The 23874-nt window shown below is 43.5% G+C and overlaps 2 protein-coding genes across 2 annotated transcripts; one reads left to right on the top strand and one right to left on the bottom strand.

Annotated features, from left to right (window-relative positions):
* The first annotated feature begins 65 nt into the window (after positions 1–65).
* LOC116330343 (transmembrane protease serine 2-like) lies at positions 66–11006 on the top strand. The gene is made up of 12 exons (XM_039622386.1): positions 66–80; positions 182–329; positions 508–600; positions 691–804; positions 2013–2142; positions 2244–2354; positions 3210–3359; positions 3454–3626; positions 5424–5522; positions 5697–5839; positions 6415–6567; positions 10905–11006. The coding sequence occupies exons 1-12, from the start codon at positions 66–68 to the stop codon at positions 10920–10922; spliced, it is 1347 nt and encodes a 448-aa protein (XP_039478320.1). The 3' UTR covers positions 10923–11006.
* A 112-nt stretch (positions 11007–11118) lies between these two features.
* bace2 (beta-secretase 2) lies at positions 11119–23649 on the bottom strand. Its single transcript, XM_031752696.2, has 9 exons — positions 23070–23649; positions 18890–18978; positions 18543–18759; positions 16672–16803; positions 15430–15564; positions 15016–15117; positions 14387–14536; positions 14112–14280; positions 11119–12872 (listed from the first exon to the last, which is right to left on the bottom strand). The coding sequence occupies exons 1-9, from the start codon at positions 23361–23363 to the stop codon at positions 12631–12633; spliced, it is 1530 nt and encodes a 509-aa protein (XP_031608556.1). The 5' UTR covers positions 23364–23649; the 3' UTR covers positions 11119–12630.
* Between the last annotated feature and the right edge of the window lie 225 nt (positions 23650–23874).

The following is a 23874-nucleotide window of genomic DNA, read 5'->3' as shown; positions in this document are numbered from 1 at the left end:
CTGCTGGAGTTATCACAGGGAGATTTTATTTCAGTTTTTTCAAAATACAGATGGTTAAACAGAAAATGACCACCAATCCGGTGAGTTTTAATCAGCATTTAATCAGCCTTGAGAAGAAGACCAGCTTTCAATTTATTTTAAGTATCGTAACTTTACAAAAACACTTTTGCTCTGCCAAAAGTATCTGGACACTTGTCCCCACTTCATCCGTGAATATGAGAAGAAGAAACTTCCTACGCTCGCCGAATCAGATGATCAACCCCAGTATGTTCACAATGTGGCGCTGAAGCCTCCGCCTGAGATTAGTCCCTCCATCCCCAAGCACAAAGGTATTTGAGTGTCTTTTAATACAGTTTGAATACTTTACAAGACTGTACAGATTCCAGGCACGTCATTTGGACGCTGCTTGTAACAAAAAGTCTCATTAGAAACTGTTCTGTGTATAAAATGTAATCGCGAAGCTGGGTGTGAGTGGGTTTCCAGTCACGGTGAGCGCTCTTCTGTCAGATTTCAAACACAGGTGCATCAAGTTCACTGTTGCTGCTGTCATCTCCTTGCTGCTGCTGCTGCTGGTGGCTGGAGTCCTCCTTGCCTATTACTGTAAGTGAAGGATTTATTTAGTGAACTGAGTCAACATTACTGAGATTGGAAGACTCTGATTTTTTTTCTGGTTCCTGTCTTGAATTCCAGTTTCTTCATCCTGTATTCATGGGATTAAATGTGGAGATGGGAACTGCGTGTGGGAGTCCCAGTGGTGTGATGGGGTTACAGACTGTCCCACAGGCCAGGACGAAGCTAACTGTGGTAAGCAGCTTCTTCAAGCTCCTCTATCCTCCACCTTTAGATTTGTTCAATAAAGCTGAATGAAAAACACTGATAAGAATCTGGTTTCCAAAAAAGAAAAACTTGGAAAACAACAAATGAAATGCAGACATTTTCTTTGAACGTTTAATGCTTTCCCATTCTCGCCCTGATAAGATTTCGTTTTGAGCCTCTTTTGTTGCATTTTTTGTTTCATAGCGCACAAAATATTTGCAAAGGGTGGCAGGTCTGGACTGCAAGTAGGTCAGTTTTTCATCTGGACTACTGGCACCTTGCATTGTTCTGCAGAAATGAGCAAAACTAAGGACTTCTCTGGAAAAGACATCATCTCCATGGAAGCGTTATGCTGCCTTAAAGCTGAATATACTATTAAGCACTAATGAGACCTTCACATATGTGTAAATTACCCACACCGTGTGCTCTAGTGCCCCGTGCCATCACTGATGCTGTCTTGGAAGCCGATCTGTTTATTAGCCAGCAGATGAAGCTTTTCTGGGATTTCCAAAAAAAATGGAAATTCCCACAGAACAGTTTTTCAGTTCACCTCAGCCAATCTTAACTGAGCTGGAGCCAAGAGAAGACAACAGCATGAATCGAGGTTTACCTTGGATCACCCGCGTGTTTAGGATAACTGATCAATTGCAGGGCTTTCTATCACAGGATCATGCCTGCTTTTAAAGCAGTGCCACCTGGGGGTGTCAAACCCAGCTTAAAACTCTGCACCCTACAGAGACTTCTCTGAATTATGGTCAATAGGTGATGAAATCCCCCCCCCCAAATCCTCTAAAACCATATTTCTTCACAGAGTGGTGAAGCTCTGTTTACACCCGATCATGCTGCTGACCTGTTCCCAGGTAGCCTCATTAGTTGTTATCTTGATGCATGCTCAATAAAAGAAGGTGAGAGAATCCCAGAAAGTTAACTCTGTTCATCTGGATTTCCAATCTTTGAAAAACAAGGTCAGAGTTTATACAACGGAACAGTTTGATGCTTTTATAGGTTTGTTTTTTCTGGAATCATCCACATTCCTTGTGATGAGATAATGGGATAATATGTAGACTGAAGCATTTATCTTTCCTTGTTAACTGCCAGTCCTTTGTGTGCTTCACTCTCAACTGGCTGCCTCTTCACCCACTTTCCACTTGTGACAAAATGCCAAGTCGTCGCTTGTGTTTGCTGTTTGTGCTCAGTGAGGCTGCGCGGCTCCAGTTTCCTGCTTCAGATCTACTCGACTCAGAGTAAAGCCTGGAGATCTGTTTGTTCTCATGGCTGGACCGAGGAGAAGGGCAGAGCGAGCTGCCAGAGCATCGGATACAGCAGGTGAGATGCTCAGCTAGTTCAGCCCGAGATGAAACAAAAGCTGCTCTGTGAATGATTTTCGAGTGATGCTCAATTTTTTTTTACAATTTGTGCTTTGACAGGGGCACGTATTTTAAATCAGGCCAGCAAAGGGCTGACTCTAATGATGGATTCTTACTAGTGAAGTCTAAGTTCAACCCTCAGGCATCCATACTGCAACAACTTGCCTTACAGTGAGTGAGCTGGTAATGATAAACCTGTGTCAAAATGCTAATACTGATATAATATTAACCTGATTTCAGTCCAAATGTCTTCTTCCTCCCATCCTTAGAAATACATGTCCTAACAACATGGTGGTGACATTGCACTGTACTGGTATGTCTTTATACTTTCTTAGAAATGAACCAAATCACAACAACAGTCACTTCAAGGTGCTTTATATTATAAGGTAAACCCCCTTATACCCACCCCAAAAGGGGATTTGTGACTCCAGCTGGAAACAAACCAGCAACCTTTCAGCTGGCAAGTGAATTACAAGCACATAAAGGTTTCTTCCTGTTGAAAGGGAGTTTTTCCTTCCCACTGTCACCATGTGCTGGATCACAGAAAGCGGTGTGTTAGCTGAGGTTTCTTTAGGGTCTCTACGATATCAAACCTCAGTGAGAGTGACAGTGGGAACGAAGAGCTCGCTGTTAGCAGGAAGAAACCTCTGGCAGAACAAGGCTCAGTTTGGGGATAAGGCAAAAGAGAAGAGAGCAGAGAGAGACAAGACAGGCAACGTATAGTGAGAACCAAAAGTTGCAAATTACTAATGATTAAATGTAACAGTGGAGTGCATCCAGCATATCAAAAAGAAAATCTTTAGCCTAATATTAAAAGCGGGAGGTTGTTTGTCTCCTGAATCCAATCTGGGAGTTGTTTCCATAGTCGAGGATAGCTGAAGGCTCTGCGTCGTAATCACATTTTTTTCAGTGTGTTGTTGACGTTTTCCAACATTTAAAGTTTTTTAAATGAGTTTTTTTCTCTCTGAAAGCCTGTAGCTGTAGAATGCTCTAACAGCAGCCTCCTTTTTCAGACTGTGGAAGCAGGGTGAACTCCAGCAGGGCGTCTGCAGGACAGCTGGCCTCCCTGGGGTCCTGGCCGTGGCAGGTCAGCCTCCAGGTTGCCGGCTCTCACCGCTGTGGAGGAGCCATCATCTCCCCCTACTGGATAGTCACCGCCGCTCAGTGTGTGACCTGGTGAGTCCTCCACCTTCACCTTCACCACCCTTCAGTAACCGTGGTTTGATCCAGCATTAATCAAATCTCTGCTGGTCACCCCCCACCTGTGCAGGGCCACCAGTCCTGGAGACTGGGCAGTGTATGCTGGGATAGTGGATCCATTAGGCCCTCTGTTTAACCCTGCTTACTCGGTGCGTCGCATTATAACTCATGAGGCCTACAACAGCCAGACCCTGAAAAATGACATTGCTCTTATGAGGCTCTCCCAACCTTTGGACATAACAGGTGCTTATGATGAGCCCCTTCATTACATTATTATAATCACCTTTTAGTTATCTGAAGTTATTAATTATTATTTAATATCATTTAAAAAAAAATCATTTTACATTTACATGTATTTTATTTAGATTTTAAATTTTTGATTTCCCCACTTTACACTCACTGGCCACTCTATTACGTGCACCTTGGTAGTACTGGGTTGGACTCCCTGTTACCTTCAAAACTCTTAATTATTGATGGCACAGATTCAACAAGGTGCTGGAAACATTCCTCGGAGGTTTTGGTCCATGCTGACATGACAGTGTCACACAGCTGCTGCAGATTTGTTGACTGCACATCCATGATGAGAATCTCATGTTCCACCACATCCCAAATGTGCTCTGTTGGACTGAAATCTTGTGACTGTGGAGATCATTTGAGTTCAGTGAACTCACTGCCATGTTCAAGAAACCAGTCTGAGATGATCTTAGCTTTGTGACATGGTGCAGGAGCCATACTTTCATATTGCTTAAATCAGGGATGTCATTTTATATTACAGAAATAGATTAGTTAATTACTTTAGTGTAGTGTTTATTGGCCACAAGGGAGGTTTTTATTAAAGCTGTAAAACTTGTGAAAATACAGTTAAAATTCCCACATTTCTGTCCTCCTTTTCCCAATACCATCCAGCAGGCCGGATTGAGGTCTCTGCTGGGCTGAATCTGGTCCCTGGCCCTCATGTTTAATACCCCCCAGGAAAATATCTGACCCTGCTATTTGAATGTTGGCACACATCAGACCATGCAACATTTCTACTGCCTAATTTTTGTTGAGCAGGTGCAAACTGTAGCCTCAGTTTCCTGCCAATAGCTGACCGTGTGACCCTCTGCTGTTGCCCGTCTGCTTCAAGGTTCGATGTGCTTCACATTCAGAGCTGTTCTTCTGCATAACTTGGTTGTAACGAGTAATATGAGTTAACTCTCGTGTGCAAAGTCCCTTAAATCACCTTTCCTCCCCATTCTCCGTTCGGTCAAAACTTCAGCAGCCTGTCACGTTTGCATGCCTAAATGCATTGGATTGCTGTCATATGACCCATATACATCACATGATTCAGATATTTGCTTTAACAAGCAGCTGAAATGTGTACCTAATAAAGTGGCCAATGAGTCTGTTTAGCTTCTTTATAGTAGTTTTATCTTGATATCTCTGTTTTGCCAGATTGTATGTTATGTTATTGTGCTATGTGTTTATATTCATTCTACTTTTAGGCTGTTTCTAATCTTGAGTTGCAGCATTCCCACTTTGGGATAAGTAAAGTATATCTTATCTTGTCTTATACAGATTTACAGCCACAGATTTACTGCATAAATCTAAGCCGGACTCAGCAAAGTTAATCCCATATTAACACGTTTTAATCAGTTGTCTTTTCCCCCCAGTTCCTTAATCTCAACCAGAAGTCTTAATAACCTGGCATTGTTAGGCAGTCATGGCACAATATATTTTAGGATAAGACGTTCTTGCTAAAAGTGCATTCATGGAAGTTTTAAATAACTTTTGTTGAAGGGTTTCGGAGACCTGTTGACATTTTGGAAGATGCACATCGTCAGTGGATGCATTTTGGGACTGTTACTGCAGTAAACGTTACATTTAGCAAACTAGCAAGCTGTCAGCTGAGTGTATAACCCTCTGTGTGAATAAGCTGTTCACACAGTGGCAGTCTGTGTACAGAGAGGCTGTAAGAGTGCACACATTGGCACCTTTGTTAACAGCAGCAGCTCGTCCCGTGTTAAACGCGTAACAGCAGAGATGTTTATTCCTCGGTAGGCTCCAGGAACATCAGACCCGTGTGCCTCCCAAACGTGGGCCTGAAAGTCACTGCTCATCAGAAGTGCTGGATATCACGATTTGGTCACAGAGCAAATGGTGAGCTGTAGTTGAACGTGTCAGTGAATCAGTAGTGGTGCTCATTGCCGCCTGCTACCACTAGATGGCATCAAAGGCCTGCACCCATTGTCAAGTGATTGAACGTAGAGGAGAGTTTGTGAGCGTTATTTTATATATTCATTTATGTATATATATATTTTTTTTTTTTGACAGACTCTGGATTTCCATACCTGATGGAGGCTCAGGTGTCTGTCATAGATGCTCCAGAGTGCAACAGTTTCATCGCCTACACGAACAGGATATCCCAGGATATGATTTGTGCCAGAGACCTGCAAGCAGGAGGCGGTGTGTGCCATGTAAGATAAATGTTCATGTGAAGAAAAAAGAAGTTTAATTACTAATAGATAATCAGTTTAGCTGTGTAGTATCCTTGAGTGTCAGAGGTCGACAGTGTGACCCACCTCGAGGTTACAATGCTTCAGTTTTAGTGGGAATGGAGTCTCTGAATGCAGACTCAGAACAATGCGCTCCAATAGTGTTTGCAGTTCAGCCAGTCCAAACAGAGCGCTGCATAAAAGCAGTTTTTGTTCATCAAAGAATCCAAAACATTTTCATGCTCTTATGTAACTGCTTTTGCGGCGCTCTCAAACAAGTCCCGCACTATGTTCTGTGTGCAGCAACCGTTTTAAATAAACTGTTCGTTTTTGTGCCTGGTAACAAACCACTTATACGGTCAGCAGTGAATGTACAGTTAGAGCCCAGAGGAGGCAGCTGACTATTATATCCCCTTTTATTTGGATGATTTAGTGCTTTTTCACTGACCTCAGAAATCCATGAAAGACCTAAAACTGTCCTCAAAAGTCCTCATGTAGCCTCTCAAAGTCACTGTAAGTCAGTGTTGCCCTTTGTTTGTTCCTGAACTGTGTCTCAGGCTGACGGCGGCGGGCCTCTGGTGTCCCTGATGGATGGAGTGTGGTGGCTCATAGGTGACAGCATTTGGGGGGAACACTGCGCTGGGCAGGATGCACCGGGTGTTTACGGCAACGTCGCATACTTCCTGGACTGGATCCACCGTCAGATGAAGGTTCATTCATTTTGAGATTTGTAATGGCACTCATGAACAGGCCAAGTGTAAAATATAAAGAAAGATTAGACTTTGATTAAAAGTCAAATTTAACTTCACGCTGTGTGATTTCATGCACTTTATGCTTTGATTTAATCTCTTTGGAGGACCAGATGTTATAAGAAGGTTTACCCATCTGGTGCTCTGAGTTGTACAGCTTGACCTGGAGGCTGGATGTAATGATAAACACCGTATGTCTGAATCACAGCGGGGCCTTGACGCCAAGTTAGGATATTAATATGAGTGTTGTGTGTGATTAATCGTATTTGTTCAAGTGTTTGACAAGCCAAAAGGTTAATCCGTGCCCTGACATTATGTTTCATTGTCTTTGGTCTCCTTCGCCTTTATCATCCGCGGAGATTACAAAGCTTTTTTTTTTCTTGTAAAGAAGAAACAAAAATTCAAACAAAGTACTGTGCAAAAGTCTTGATCCTCTCCTCATTTCTTCATATTTTGCTTCCAAAGTGTGAGCATACTTTCTTGTGTTTCTTACTTTTTATACAGTGGTCTTGATCAATAGTTCTCCAGGTTTTCTGAAGGTTTTTAAAGGTTTTTCTTTGGACATTGGCTGCTTTTTCACTCATTTAGACTCCATTTCTTGTACTTGATCATTTTCAGAACAATGTTTTTATTTTGTTAAGCCACTGAAGACTGAGTTGTGAATCATCCATCCATCCATCCATCCATCTTCATCCGCTGTGGGACTCCGGAAGCAGCCGACAGGTATCGACAGGCCAAGCGGAATGCGGCTCGGGCAGTGGCTGAAGCAAAAACTCGGGTGTGGGAGGAGTTCGGAGAGGCCATGGAAAAAGACTTTCGGACTGCCTCGAAGAGATTCTGGCAAACCGTCAGGCGTCTCAGGAGGGGAAAGCGGTGCTCTACCTGCACTGTGTATAGTGCTGGTGGAGCGCTGCTGACGTCGACTGAGAAAATTGTCAGGCGGTGGAAGGAATACTTCGAGGACCTCCTTAATCCCACTGACACGTCTTCCGAGGAGGAAGCAGAGTCTGGGGATGAGGGGAATGACCCGCCAATTTCCGGGGCGAGGTCACTGAGGCAGTTAAACAACTCCTTGGTGGCAGAGCCCCTGGTGTTGATGAGGTCCGCCCGAGTTCCTGAAGGCTCTGGACGTTGTAGGGCTGTCCTGGTTGACACGCCTCTACAATGTTGCGTGGAGATCAGGGGCAGTACCCTGGACTGGCAGACCGGGATGGTGGTCCCCATCTTTAAGAAGGGAGACCGGAGGGTGTGTTCCAACTACAGGGGATCACACTCCTCAGCCTCCTGGGAAAGTCTATGCCAGGGTGCTGGAAAGGAGAGTTCGTCCGCTAGTCGAACCTCGGATACAGGAGGAACAATGCGGTTTTTCGTCCTGGTCGCGGAACACTGGACCAGCTCTTTATCCTCTCAGGGATACTCGAGGGTGCATGGGAATTTGCCCAACCAGTCTACATGTGTTTTGTGGACTTGGAGAAGGCATTCGACCGTGTCCCTCGGGCGCCCTGTGGGAGGTGTTGCGGGAGTATGGGGTGTCTGGCCCATTGCTACGGGCCATTCGATCCCTATACAACCGTTGCAAGAGTTTGGTTCGCATTGCCGGCAATAAGTCGGACTCGCTTCGGTGGGTGATGGGCTCCGCCAGGGCTGCCCTTTGTCACCGGTTCTGTTCATAATTTTATGGACAGGATTTCTAGGTGCAGCCAAGTGGCGGAGGGCTTCGCGCCGGTGGCCTCAGAATCTCATCTCTGCTTTTTGCGGATGATGTGGTTCTGTTGGCTTCATCAGGTGAAGGCCTCCAGCTCGCACTGGAACGGTTCGCAGCCGAGTGTGAAGCAGCGGGAATGAGGATCAGCACCTCCAAATCTGAGGCCATGGTTCTCAGCCGGAAAAGGGTGGAGTGCCCACTCCGGGTCGGGGATGAGTTCCTGCCCCAAGTGGAGGAGTTCAAGTATCTCGGGGTCTTGTTCGCGAGTGATGGGAGAAGGGAGCCGGAGATCGACAGACGGATTGGTGCTGCGGCTGCAGTGATGCGGACGCTGCACCGGTCCGTCGTGGTGAAGAGGGAGCTGAGTGTAAAAGCGAAGCTCTCAATTTACCGAGTCGATCCACGTCCCTACCCTCACCTATGGCCACGAGCTGTGGGTAGTGACCGAAAGAACGAGATCGCGGATACAAGCGGCAGAAATGAGCTTCCTCCGAAGGGTGGCTGGCCTCTCCCTTAGAGATAGGGTGAGAAGTTCGGCCATCCGGGAGGGGCTCAGAGTAGAGCCGCTGCTCCTCCACATCGAAAGGAGCCAGTTGAGGTGGTTCGGGCATCTGACAAGGATGCCTCCTGGGCGCCTCCTGGGCGAGGTGTTCGGGCATGTCCCACCGGGAGGAGGCCCAGGGCAGACCCAGGACACGCTGGAGAGATTATATCTCTCGGCTGGCCTGGGAACGCCTTGGTGTTCCCCCGGATAAGCTGGAGGAGGTGGCTGGGGAGAGGGAGGTCTGGGCTTCTCTGCTTAGGCTGCTGCCCCCGCGACCCGGCCTCGGAGTTGTGAATCATATAAGCATAAAAATAGCACCTAGCTAAAAGAGACAAAAAAGAGTGGGGTGGTCGGACGGGTCACCCTGGGCTCCTGGGCCTCGGTGGTGCTGCAGTCATGGGCTGCGGGCTGTATGGGCCTGCGCCTCCCTGCCCTTGGTAGTCAGCGAGAAAGCTGGCTCCTCCTCCCACCTCCACACACACAGGGGCTTGGGATGCAGGTGTGTCACTGAGGTGCAGGGGAGGCCCTCCTTCTCTGCCCCCTCATGGCCGCCTGTGCCTCAGTTTTCCTCCACAGCTTAGACACTCTCATTACTTTCATTCTCATGACACATACATATAGGGTCTTGGGGGTGGGCACACTGAACGGCGTCCAGAGGGAGGTCTGTTCATTCAGCCTCACCTCTGGTGTCGGTGCCCACTTCTCAATTTTAAATTGCATGTAGACACCGAAGGTCTTGGGGAGGGTGACACATGCACTTGGGTGACACAGTATATGTCTGTGTTTCAGGTCAGGTCTGAGACTCCCTCTTTCTCTCTCAGAACATTTCAGGCTCCCCCAGGTATGGGGCCTATTTCCCAGCCACACTGTCTGCCAGTGGCTGGTGCCCCCACCCGCTGGTGTATTTGTGGTTCTCAGTCTCTGGGGCTGGGTTCTCAAGTCTGTACTGGCTCATTTATCTGAATTTCACAGCCCTCCCAGCTCTCTGTCTATAAATGACCCCCCTCCCCCTGCTTGCATTTCAAACTATTTGTTCTCATTTTCATGCCCCACACTTCCTACCTTTTTCACTTCATTCACTTCTCATTAGCACATGGTGATATGCCCAACACGGGAGTCCCCTCTCAGGCCTTCCCCCAAACAGCAGCCTCAATTCATGCTCATGCAATCTGCAATTATCTACTAGAAATATCAAACCTAAATGAGGATGTCGTCTCAGCTGCAGTAAAGCAACTAAATGCCAAAAATAGCGAAGGCTCTCTGATGCCACTTTGAGAAATTTGGTTTTGTTTGTTTCAATATCTATCAAAATTACCAAGCACAGCTTAACTTGTGATACTTGTGAAACAAGCAACAGGTCCCTCTGCAAATGATGAGCTCATATAGTGGCAACTAAAAGTTATTCTAATCAATCATTTGTATCAGTGTACGTTTCAGCCGTATGCTTAGCAAGACTGACATCAAGTAGCATTAAGCTTTATTGAACATTTGACTCGTGGTTCTCAACTTTGGTGTGATGAATTGAGCAAGGCACTTTGAGGAAGCCAGAGCATGAGTCTGATGAAACAGCTTTTTTAAATACCACAATGACACTGCTTATTTTTTTCTTAAATAAAGGAAAAACAGCTGTAGGCAGTCACAGCTTTTTGTAAATAAAGTGCAGCCTTTTGTTAAAGGTTTTATGCAGCAGGACATACAAAAAAAGATCTAGTCTTTACTGTAAAAACCGGGTAAAGGCGGTGACATACATTAACTTTCAAGCTTGTTAGAATTGTACAAACTCTGTTTTTGCCTTATCTACTGTATTTCTATTTATGTTTACGTGTGTTTTGGCAAATTAAGTAGAAATGAAGAGAGGCTCAGGACTACATTGAGAGAGATTTAACCATTAATCAAGATAATAACTGTTACAGCTCTAATATTGTGATGATTATGAAGTAATTATATTCATCTTGGCCTTTTGTGTCAGCATAAAAATATTTGCGATTAGCTTTATCAACTTACATGCAGATAATGTTCAAGATGAATTGTACTTCTTTCTGTTTACAGAGGTATCAAGACGACTGATCACAGGAGCAAAGATGATCAACCCGACACGTATACAGAGAAAAACTTACATTGAATTATTGCAGTTTTCTTTTTCATAAATTGTTACTTTTTGAAATTACTTTATTATAAGCTGTGTAATTACATTTAAGTATGTTTTATTTTGTTGTATTTTTCCCCCAAAAAGAAATAAAAATGATTTAAAAATGATTATGTCTTTGATTTGTCACAAGTTGTTTTATTTACAACACAGTTTACAATTTTTGGCACAGAAAAAAATACACTCATAAATAAGCGAGCAGTTTTAGATTCAAGTGTACTTTCAGTGAAACAGTTTCACAAATTGACATTTTGGCAGACTGTGACACGTTAGTGCAGCTTGGGTCAGATTACAGGAAGCTGAATGAGGCTGAATGAACTGTGGCACGGCATCTTCTGTGGACTGTGTACGCACCTTATGTCACTGGTGCGAAGAGACTGCAAAATGACATTCAATAAGTCGATTCTTTATCTCTTTTTTACTGCTAACAGGAAAGTCTGCTTTGCTAGAACGTTAACTGAAGCCCACAAGTAACAAAGGAAATCAATGCTGAAGTGTTTCTGTATATGATTTGTATAAAATGTGCAGTATAAACACCCTTTGACTTCTAGTCTCAGAAAGCAAAGATCTGGAATTATAATTATAATTACAATAATAATAATAATAATAGTGATACAATCACATTCAAAGAGACTTAAATATAAAGCTGAGGGTATACAGAATCGGTATAACTACATTAATATAATAAACTGCATTACAGAAGAAGAAATATTGATCTTTCATTTTCCATAACACTTTGATCGACTTTAGAAACAAAGTGCAATTCAGCAGAGTAAGTCCCAAACTGCTGATACTGTTCTAGCAGAGAGCCGAGACCACAAAGGCACTACAGGCGCTGTAAACACGAGTGTAACTTTTCATATTCTTCCTATTACCAGTGAGCAGCTTTTGTTTAATTAGTTTATTTTTTTTCTGTAATATCTCCAGGTAATCATTTCAATCCACAGACGAGTGGAAAACTTCAAAATAGATCCAAGAAACAGATCCCGTTGTTGGCATTAGATTGGAAAAAAAAAACAACACAAAAAAACAAAGGCACTTTTGATCAGGTTTATAAGGCTTAGAAACGTAGAAAACACCTTTTGCATGGAGATGATGTCAGTGTTATTATCCTTCCTTGTGGATGTGCTGTGATTGTCTGCACCGCTGAGCTGTTCTTTGATTTCTGCTGTGATGGTTAGTGTGTGTATAATTATTAACTGCTTTAATAATTTTGTTCACCTGCCAGTGTTATTGAAGTTGTAGATTTCTCAGAATACCTTTAGCAGTTCTAATTAGAACAAGCCCAGTTATGATTTGAGTGCCTCCACCAGCCTGTGTAGGTGGATTAAGGCAACATAAGCATAACATTAGCAAACTATCATTGTCAAAGAGAGGCCACGACTGCAAAAAACAACAAGAAAACACAAATTCACCACCAACAGCTGTTTTTTTAAAGAATTGTTTTGGGGATTTTTCCCTTTAAGAGGCAGTTGATCTGTCTGTGCGTCTGCCTCCGTGGGCCAAGCTGATGAATCCAGTCTAAAAATCCCAAGTCGAGCGTCATTGGTCGGTGCAGCCTCTCGAGGAGGCACTCTGCTCGCTGTCCGGCTGTCCCTTCCCCGGGTTCGCTCTACTTCGCCCTCTCAGTCATTTGATGCGGTGTCGTACCAGCGAGGACTCGTCCGTGATCTCACCGTTCCGGTTTCCGCATCTGCAGGGCAGGATGAGCATGAGCAGCAGGATGAGGAGGGCCAACGCGCAGACTGCCATCAGGGCGTAAGATATCATCCACACAAGAGGCTCCTTCAGTGGGCCGCCAGAGCAGTCGGCCGCCACGTCCGCTGCAGAGAAGGGTCCCTCGATCTCTGACAGAGCCACCCCATCGCTCACTGCAGTGACGTATGAGAGAGGTCTTATAACATTATCTCATAAAACCAAAAAAGCAGCATTAAATTAGCGTCACTCATACGTTCTCATTCAATACAAATTTAACAAGTGCCAAATAAAAAGAGTTAACCTGTGACTGTGAACTAATGGTTGAGAAAAGCTGGAAAAACACAGGTGAAGAGCGCTTTTGCTGAACTGAGAGCTAGATAAGGCTATGTTGACAATGAGCAAATAAATGCTTTAAACATTTTAAGGAACATTTAGAAATTGCTACATATGGTCTCTTTGGCCAACCGGTCACGGCAGATGGCTGCCCTCCTGGTTCTGCTTGAGGTTTCTTCCTGTTAAATGGGAGTTTTTCCTTGCCACTGTCACCAAGTGCTTTCTCAAATGGGGTCATTTGATTGCTGGGATTTTTGGTGTATTATTGTAGAGTCTTTACCTTACAATATAAAGCATTTTGAGGGTTCCTGTTGTTGTGATTTAGCCCATATAAATAAAATTGAATTGAATTTGGTGGAACTGGAGGAAATGATTCATGCACAATTATTGCCTTGTTTACCTGCTTAGATAAATGATCTCTTTCATGCCTCCAAATCATACAGACCATTAACAAATTGCAGCAAGCGAGCTCACGTCACTCCCATTTTATAATCTTTACACTGGCTTCAGGATGTCTTGAAATTCTTGTTCTCACATACAGAGCATTAAACAGCCAGGCTCCAGACTTTATCCCAGCTTTTTAATCAAGCACACTGCTGCTTGTAGTCTTCGATGGCGGGCTCAGGCATCATTTTTGTATTTTAAAAAAAACAAAACAATGGCATTTAACCTTCTTATTTATTTTACCTGCCCTGCTTAGACATTAAAAGCTGTCATGAGCCTCCATCCTTAACCATCAGCCTACAAAAGTGTTTGCTCAGTACACAACAAAAATGAACTTTGTACTTTAGTATTAGGGAGGGAGGCTTGGCTAAGGTTCATTTTTCCACAGAACTATGAGGAAGTGCCACTGAAGGCTTAACCTTTGACGTTTAGATCTCAGTCAACAGGATACTGTGTTGAGCTCTTGGTCAGGGAGCCAGAAAGTGGCTGACTTTAGGAGTTTGCCTATCAGTAAGTTATCAATAGCTGACGTCTGGTTTACTCTGTACTTTAGGATTTCTGCTGTAGTTTCTCATAAAAAGCGAAATATTTACAGACATATAACTGCAGTAAGTGGCACCAGTATGAACCCTGACCTGCACAGCTGCTGAGTGCGAAGCCCAGTCTCTGCTGAGTGCGGTCAAACACTACATAGAAACCTTCCATAACAGTGGCGCCGATCACCATGCCATTTGTTGACGACGACACCCCGAAACGGAAGCAGTCCAGCGTGCCGTCAACGTCCGTGATTGGCTGGATGTAAAGCTGTGACATGACAAAAAATGAGGATGAGATGAGTTTGTCTTTTTTGATGGAAGCTCTAGAGAAGGAATGATTATAATGATTATATGATTATATATGTGCCTGGCACCTGAGGCAGAATGGTGATGCGGAACGACTCGCTGGTGTTTGTGGCCCTCAGGTAGATGGACAGCTTAGGGAAAAACCTCCAGGGGTTCTCTCCCTTCATCCAGCATGCTAACTTGGTGCCTTCCCAGAACCCTGAAGAAAACTCCTCGATCTGAATTTTTTTCAAAAAACATGAGGAAAGAGAAAAAGAAAGTAAGACAGTCACAGTAAAAAATTGACACAGACAGAAAAGAGACAGTGCGAAGGATAAAAAGGATAAAGACAGAAAAAGAAGGTCAACATAGCACCAAAACAAGTTTTGATGTTCTGCTTTCATTTTCCTACTTTGTATTCAGCTGCAAGGATGTGGCTGCTTTAATTGAAAATGTTGCCTCCAAGTTCAAATTAACCTTGAGAACTGTTTGTGTGCAGTTCCAAAAAGGTGAGAAATGTGCAAAGCCTAATGGTAAATAAACAAAGGCATGGAGCACACACACACACATATATATTTTTATAACAGGAAAAAAAAACCCTCGATCCCGCCACTTAAAGCTACTACGTCCTTGAACAGTGAGTGTGTGCTATTCTCCCCTGCATATCTTTGCTCTGACAACATGTTTCATCACTGTCTGTGGAGCGGAGGCAGCATACCAGAGAGCTGCGTGTGATGGCTTCTACCAATGCATTGAAGACGTTGACAGGAAGTCGCAGCAGAGTCGTCCCACTGTCGACTATAGCTTTATCCATGTTATACTGAAAGAAAGAGAGAAAGAGTGACTTGCGGTAGGGTTTGTTCTCACTGCAACGGGCTCCTATGGAAGACCTTGAGCAAACAAAAGAATATAAAATGAGGAAGTTCTTTCACAAGCAGACAAACTGGATTACACTGCTCTGCAGCACTCCTACTCAGCTTCTCTTACATTTCAGTGTTTTAACCTTGACACAGCCAGTTAATCAAGTGCTGTAAGTCAACTTCCAAGTCAAAGCTACGGTTTACTTTGAAATAGTGCAGTGTGGAGTTAGGATCAGACAGTGAAAGAAGCAATTCAGACCGTGAAGTTTTACCTCTCTGCAGTCCAGATTCAGATTCTGGTCTCCCACCTCCAGCTTCAAAACCTCCACCTGGTAGTACCACTCTTCTATTATAGGGGTGTACCACACTGAGCCTCGATACAGAGTTGGTTCAGCCCCACCCATTATCTAAGAGAAGAAGATAACCAGAATTACTACCTTTTATTTTTTTGCCTCAGTAAATCAGCTAAGTTGAAGTTTACATATCTGTTTAGCTTCACCACTTCAGTATCTAACTAAACTTAAAACTAGAGCCTGATAGAAACAGGATTCTTAAGACCGATACAATACCGATACTTGGTGATTTAATTCTGACATATCGGCCAATATTTTTTTTCCCAAACACTCAAAACACAAACAACAGATTTCCCTAACTATTGTTATGTGTAGTTATTTGTGTATTATGTTAGTTATTATGTACTCATTCACGCTCTGCTCGACTTTTGTTTGTGGCATTCCAAACATGTTGCTAACAGAGGGAGTGGCAGAAAGCCTCACCGTCGCCCTTTTTACCTTTTTTAAATCAGCTGTTACAAATGCTGATACAGTTAGATCTGCTTAAAATACAGTCTCTCCCTCAGTATCCTAATCAATATTAGTCAGAAGTGTTTTGCAGAATGTTGTAATATCCCTGTGACCTTTGACCTCTTTGATATATAATGTTGTTGCTTCATCATTGTATCCGACTTGTGTGAGAATCTCTCATTTTTAGCATATGACTTGTGGCCTAAAACATTCTTAGCGGACGTTCGGGCAGTAACTTTCGCGAACGTGAAGGAATAAAACCACACAATCATCACCAGGTCAAGTGTGCCACATTAAATATCCAACAAGAATACACTCTGGCAAATGTTTATCCCTGTGCCCACACTCTGACAGACCACAGTCAATAAACACACATACACGCACAAGCACCCTGCCATCTTATCCATCTGTCTGCACCAGCGGGTCACATGATGGAGATGCGGTGAGCGAGGCACCAAGGTCGAAAGTATTACAGCGACAGACTTGCTCTCAGCAGGATGCTATCTTAGCTTAATTAGCTCCAGTCAAAGTAGAAAGGCCTTCCAATGTGGAAACACACTGACATGAAGGACATCAGCTATGATGTTTATAAAAAGGTGCTGGTCACACATACAAAAATCTCAGACAGAGATCCAAAATATAAAGACTGTTTAAAACCAATGTTTTCATCTAATCAAACTCCTCCTTGGGCTGTTACTTCTGACTACTCACAAGACTGCCGCCCGTAGTGTCTGTTGTGCTGCTGGCTGACAGTCCAGCACCACACATCTGGAGGGAAAAGATGTCAGGAATTCCCAGCTGTTTCACCACGGAGTTGAAGAAGGGCTCCACGGATGAGTCAGGCTGGTGGAGAGACACGAGACGGTGTTAAATAATGTTAATCGAGTGAAACCTTTACATTTGCATTTTATACTTTTAGCTTGCGTAGCTACACAGACTGTAAAAGCTTCACACATTTAGTTCCTTTTTAACACAACATTGTAGAAAATCAATCACCTCAAACATCAGCTCTATTGAATGGAAATGCTGAAATATGGTTTTATGTGATAGCGGTGTATCATCAGTTTGGACTGTGATATGTTCGCTCCTGTTTTCCTCCACAGTGTCACCATGTCATGCATGACAAACAGCCTGGAGGAAAGTTCAACCTCAACACTCAGGAGTCGCCAACAGCACAAAGTGGTCAGTGTAAGCGTATCGGCTCCACAATCACTGACATTTGATCCCAAAGGTTGCTGCAGTCAGCGCAGAATGAAGGAACGTATTGTGCAGTTTGCGCTGACGTCTTTAACGCCCCATTAAGACGAAATTAATCTGTTAAAAAAAGCTGACACTGGGTAAAGCACCTTGATTTAGTTCTTCTTAGATTAATTCACATCTATGGTGGAAGGGAAGATGGAAGTAAGGATATAAACTAAGAGATGACAAAATACAGCAACAACAACATAACCTCACCCCATCATTTTAAAAGAACAACACACCCTCCTGTAATTATATCACGAACAAGTTTTCTTCTTTCATGTGAAAGGTCGATAACGACATTCAGATAAGATTAGACTGCAAAGTTATTCAGTGGTTTAACAGAAATGCAGGCGAGCAGGAAGCCATGCATTGCTGTTACATTCCCTTTATGAAACCTGTATGTCTACATTTTTTCAGGTTTCGCTTCCTCCTTCTGCTCTCATCCTTATGTTTGTGTTTAATTCCACATACATGGAAAACAGCACTTTAATTAGCCAAATCATTTTGCAATGATTCATTTATTACAGAAACAGAATTCAACCACAGTATGGTGTTTGCGCTCCAAAAACGACATTCTGCAAATATGATACACCAAGAAATTGATGAGTAAGGAGCAAATATCCCCTGGAGAACACATGTGGATGCTGGGGCTGTTCCAGGGGTTAAAACAGCAGTGACTCAGGGCAGCAGTCAGAGGATTTGCAGCTTAAATAGACTGCTAAACTGGAAGGGTGTTTGATATGTGACGTGAGGAGTGGGAGGCATGTAACTGAGAATGACATCGCCTGTCCGGACAAGCTCAGAGGATTCACTCAATATAATTAGTTTATGTTATTTTAGTAATCAATGTTTTTATTGGGCACTTCAGTGGTGCTTTTGGTAGCATTGTTGCCTCACAGCAAGAAGTTCCTGGGTTCAAATCCACCGGCTGGTACTTTGTTTTGTTTTTCCCCGCTGTCTAAAGATATACATGTTAGGTTAGCTGGCGATTTTTAAACTGGCTGTAGACCTGAATGCGTCTCTGTGTTAATCCTGTGATAGACTGGCAATCTGTCCAGTATACCACGCCTTTCACCCTATGACAGTGGCTCCAGGCCCCCACAAGCCTGAATTGGACAAGTGTAAGAAAATGGTTGAACAGAACACAATTAAAATAAATCAAATCTACATTTTTTTTCACAATGTATATATGAGTGTGCCAAAATGTTTGTCCTTTGAGTGTCGTCTTTGTTTTCATTAGAGTGTAAAACAGCTTCTTACTAGTTAATGTCACACTGGGCAGAAATCAATGACTTTGCTTAATAACTTTAAGCAAACTTGTAAATGAGTATCTCCCGTACCCGTGCCAGCACAGGATAGGCCAGTCCCAGGATGCCCTGCCAGTTGATCCCAGGGAGGAAGAAGCCATCAGAAGACAGGATGGCGGCGATATTGATGGTGATGGTCCCGTTTGGGCCTCTGGGAATGGAGACGCGGTCAATTCCCAGCTCACCTTCCCAGTTGCCTTGGGTGTACCTTACAGCTACAGTGCGACCGGTTGAACTGTAGGTACTGGAACTAAAAGCAGGAGAAAAAACCCAGAATATGTGAACAGTTACAAAGCTATATAAAACAAAAACTGAATGTATTTACTATGTTATACTACAGTTATTACAAAATGCAAGCAGGCAGTATTCCATCCACTCACAGTACAGTGTTGAAGTAATGAGTAATGAATTGGTGTGGAGCTGCAGCCACGGCAAAGTTACTGCTGCCTGTATCCACCAGGATGTTCAGCTGGAAAACAGAAGGCACAGTTTGTTTTAACAATCACTCCAGCTATCTGTTACCCCCCCCCACCACTTACATGGCCCCTGAATCACATGGTAAAAAAAAGAAAAAAGAAAAAGAACAGAAAAAAAAAAGAATGACAGCCAAGCACAGGGGGATGCATTCACAAGCCTTTAAGCTTTAAAAAGACATTAAAGTTCGTTTGCAGATATGATTAGAGGAGCAGGGAGAAAGATAGATGCGAGAAATTTCCCCACAGCATGAAAACACAAAAGGTAAATTACACAACAGTTCTCAAGGAAACAATGAAAGGCAAATGGGCCATAAAAATACCCGAACATAAAGACGGTTTTATCTCTTTTAGGGGCGTTTCGTGCCCATCTGAAAGATCCATATAGGACCGTAAACAGAAGAAAGGAATAGAAGGAAGAAAACGCTGCTTGGTTGCAGCTAAAATTAATTACACATTTTTAATAACGTCTGTAAACATTATTTTAGCAACACACACGGGAGGAAATGATACACATAAAGTTGCAACGGCACTACTTTTGGTTCAATTCTAGTGTTGGACAAACTGGTGTGAAAAGTCTTTGTCATTAACAACGAACCTCGGACGTAAGTGTTCACGGAAATGTGTGATCTGAGAGTCAAACACGACAGCCTCAAGCTGCTTTCATGACTGTATGACCTAACCAGTTGTTTGGTATGTGTCATGTGAACAGTGGGGACGAGTTAACAGCAATTGAGATCAAGTTGTCTTCCAGGCATCAAGTCAATGAGCAGGAACAAATTAAACAGCAGACTTCTGTCACCTTCATGTCTCAGCTGTGGCCATGTTAACACTCGCTGGCAAGCATTCGCCACCGAGTCGGAGGTCATACACCTAATGCCCCGACACCACCTGATGAATCAGCAACAAAGACTTCTATACAGCGTTAATGATGTCACATGGCGATCTATGAAAACTGAGCAGCTCATTAGACATGTTCAAATGTAAACAGCGGTTTCAACAACTGATCGACTGTCGCCTCGTTGCGTTTTCCTTTACGTTAAGGCACACCACAACAGCAGCAGTAGTTTACTTAAATTACATTTCAGATAAACGCTTGTTGACCATTACGCTACACTGTTTGCTTATGAGCGCAAACTTTCTTAATCATTTCCTATACCCGACATCCCACCGGCATGCTCAGGTTCATTTGGCCTTTATGAAAGCAGGTCTGTAATTATCAACCACATGTTATCGACTGGTTCACTAAGCCATGGGAAACCCCTGTTGAGCCAAGCTTATCAGTTCCTCCTCATTGCGCTGGCTCCTGTCCCACCACTGTCACTGTGCCATCCAAAACTCCTCTGCCACCTTAGCAGATGGCAGCAGGCCACTCACACAAGGCCTGAACCAGTCAAACAGGCCTGACTGGAAAATTCTGGTATCCTGTGGTGAAGGAGAATAGCGAGAAGGGAAAGCAAAGGTAGTTCCTTAACCCCACACCACCTATCTTTTTACTAGTCACACTATCCTCCCTTTGCTGAGCTTCTGAGCTTCAGGCAAGTCTCTTCCCCTGCTGAGGCAGTCTGCAGTTGAGCGTTTGCCGTCTAATTGGCGGTAGCTCCATGGAGGCAGCATGCATCTGCTACCTGTTTGTACCAATTAGCAGATGTGAGGCTCTCCAGCCAACACTCAGCCTGTGTGTGCCACATGCTAACAGATGCCGCAATTAGTGGCTGATTTGAATAGTGCCTCATTGAACACCGCGGCCCTGTAATCACATCATCATCTAGTTAGAATAATATTGAGACTATAACTCAATAGTATTGAGTTACACGACATTTTGCCACCGCATAAACAATCTGAACCAAAGCAGATGGCTCTCTGCTGGCAAGGTTTCACTATAATTACGGACAGGACAGGGACATAAAAGACCAGAAGATCAAGAGGTGAAGCCTCCTCTATCTTTACTGTACGTTATAAACCGAACAATTAAAGAAGTCTGAGCCTACAATTCTGTTCACACACCCGTAATATTAACATCCTGGAAATTGTGCAAGAATGACTTTAAATGCAAACAAATAATAAAAATGGCTGCTTAGCAGGTATCTGTAACAAGTTCAGCTGTCAGGTGGTTTTAATGCTTGATGCAGCAATATGGATCCACCCTGCTAAACAAGCCAGCCATCAACAAAAAACAAAGAAGCGAAAAACTAAATGGCAATAGCCAAACCACTAAACATGTAATTACTTTTTTGTGAATGTTCTCTGCACAGAAAGCAAGTTTTCTGACAAAGCAGGAAACACACCAATGTAATGAAAAACATTATAAAGACTGCACCCTTTCTGACTGACTGTTTTATAAAGGTGAGTCACCAATGACGCATACATACTCCTCCCAATAAAGAAACATATTAAAAATTCCAGTATGCTGAATAAAAATGAATAGTAATCTTAGTTCCAGTTGTGATGAATTGATGACATTTGCTTAACTGACTGACCTGTTGAATAATGATAAGTAATTAGGGATAAAAGGGAATTTTCTCCTTTTGGGAACACCATAAAGTGTTCTTTTCTATTAGGACAGAAGTCATTAAGCATACAACACTGTGACTTGATAATAAGGAAGTGTGGGAAGTGTACTCTGGCAAGTGCTGCAATGTTATCCTCAGCGACATGGCAGGTAGTGCAGATAAGCCTCTGTGAGCCTGAGAAACTGAGATGTGCCGCCCAAGAGTCTTAAAAGCTCTGATCTGTTTAACTCGAGATGCCCCGGGGCAACAGGTCAACTTACTAATGAGATAATTCACCTTTGCTTTAAGCTCCAATTCAAAGACAACTACTTTACAACACAAAGGCAAATCGCTGCCACCCTTAAAGCCTCATGTATTTTTAATAGTGACGGGAGCTCCAGCTCACCCAGATTTAGTCCTCCTCAATTATTAATATGATCTTGTTAGGCGCTTTACATAACAAGCAGTATAAAAATGACGTTCTAATAAATTACACGTACGCATTTCCAAGTTCTGCAACCAAAAGAATAGCAGCCAACGAATATCCCTGCTGTAGAGCAAGTGCTATTTTGTACAACTCTCGGGGTGCTCTCTGCTGCCTGGGAGCCTGGTAATCCCTGTCAGCTGCCTGCTAAGAAACACTGGTCCTCGCAGGCAGCATCATGTGAGTGCATGTGAGCCAGAGAAAGAGTGTTGGTGGTGGGGGTTTAGTCTACAGACCCCTAGGCTATAATGAGGCTGTAGCACCTCCACAGCTATATTATGCTTCCTCCATGGTCCCAGGTGAGCCTAAAAGTAAGAATGTACTAGACATACTTATCTTCCCATGACCCTCTGCTGCAGGGGTAAATTTAAACCTCATATTTTGAAGTATAGACTTAATAGCTTGAAAAAAAAAGATGGCTGTTAACTGAGTCAGTGATTGAACACTGGTGCTGTCTTACGACACCAGCTATCATCCACCTACGATGAAGGCTTCATCTCCACTCACACCTTGCATCAGGTGATCTCAACAGGTCACATGATGTGGTGGGGCGAAGTCTCACAGTAGTTTCACCCTTCCCACCTTGGCTCATGTGACGACTCGCATGACCAAGTGGATCAGGGACCCTGAGGACCACTTCCAAAGGGGGCAACCCTCCACTGGGGATTAAATACCTGACTTCTGCTTCTTCTTCTTTTTTTTTTTTTAGAAATGAAGAAGCCTCTTGGGTAATAGAGATCTAGTCTGTTGCCTTCACTTTTCAAACGTTCAAGATGACCTACACAGACATTTAAAAGCATATTTAAATACACAGTGCTGTATAGATGGGTATCCATGGCCCTGAGTCAAAACAAACACACCCAGCCCACCTTCTGACCACTGGATCACATGGTGGATGGACCAGCCCCTATTCACACATACACAGTAAACACACTACAAATGCATCCAGGAAAAAACAAATAAACACAAAAACACACACCACACATAACACAGCGCAAATACAGTGATTAAAGTGGAAAGCTGACACAAGTGGTGCGTTTAAGTCTAAATGAGAAACGTAAAAAATTTTTTCAGAGAGTTAAAAAAGACAGGAGCTCAGGAGCTACATTACCTTTTGACCAGGAGTACCGATTGACATTTCTATGTAGTAGCCTCTCCCAGAGTCTCCTTGCAAATTATTCACCATGTCCAGAAAGTTCACGGTACCGGTGGGATCAGAGGCCAGAGAGAGGCCGCTTCCATCAGACTTTAACGCTACTCTCCGAAGAGACGTCAAATTCACATCCGATGAGACGTTGTACTTCCCTGGGTATATTTTCAGCGGTATGGAAAAGTAACAATAGGAAACGCCGAAGTACAAACTCAAAGCAAATGCCCCAAACGAAACGAAAGTTGAGTGTGCCATGTTAGTTTTTTTTTTTTTATTACGCCAGTAACAACAGAGAAAGTCTCAGAAAAAGACTCCTGTTCCTTGCTCAAACTTTTCTCCTCAAGTTTTCACACTGGCCCGAACTGCGGTGGTCGCCATCATGGAAACGATCCCGCTTCACCGTCAAAAAGACACCGTACATGGTGACATGCTTACGCGGTGTGAGTGACACTGTGAACCGTCCGCTGTCGATCGATTTCCAGCGAGAAATTTCACCTCCATCTACTCTTACGACGGCGTCAAGCTAGCCCAAACAGAAGACTCAACTTCCGGCAGTTGCTTTCAAGTTAAAGCACACGTAACTCTTGTAACGGCCACACAAAACAGGTGTATAACACGGCTAGGTAAAGTTAGATAAAATATGAATGGGAGTTTTACAACTTTAATTTGATTCAAGTCACTCGCCTTCAATTATATACTAGTTTTGCATTTCTAAAAGCTACTTTCAGTCGCTCCCTTATTCGCACTGTTTGATTTGCCAGATTTG

The sequence above is a fragment of the Oreochromis aureus genome, linkage group 14, assembly GCF_013358895.1.
Source record: "Oreochromis aureus strain Israel breed Guangdong linkage group 14, ZZ_aureus, whole genome shotgun sequence".
NCBI classification, from domain to species: domain Eukaryota; kingdom Metazoa; phylum Chordata; class Actinopteri; order Cichliformes; family Cichlidae; genus Oreochromis; species Oreochromis aureus.
This window is presented reverse-complemented; position numbering and strand designations above follow the sequence as displayed.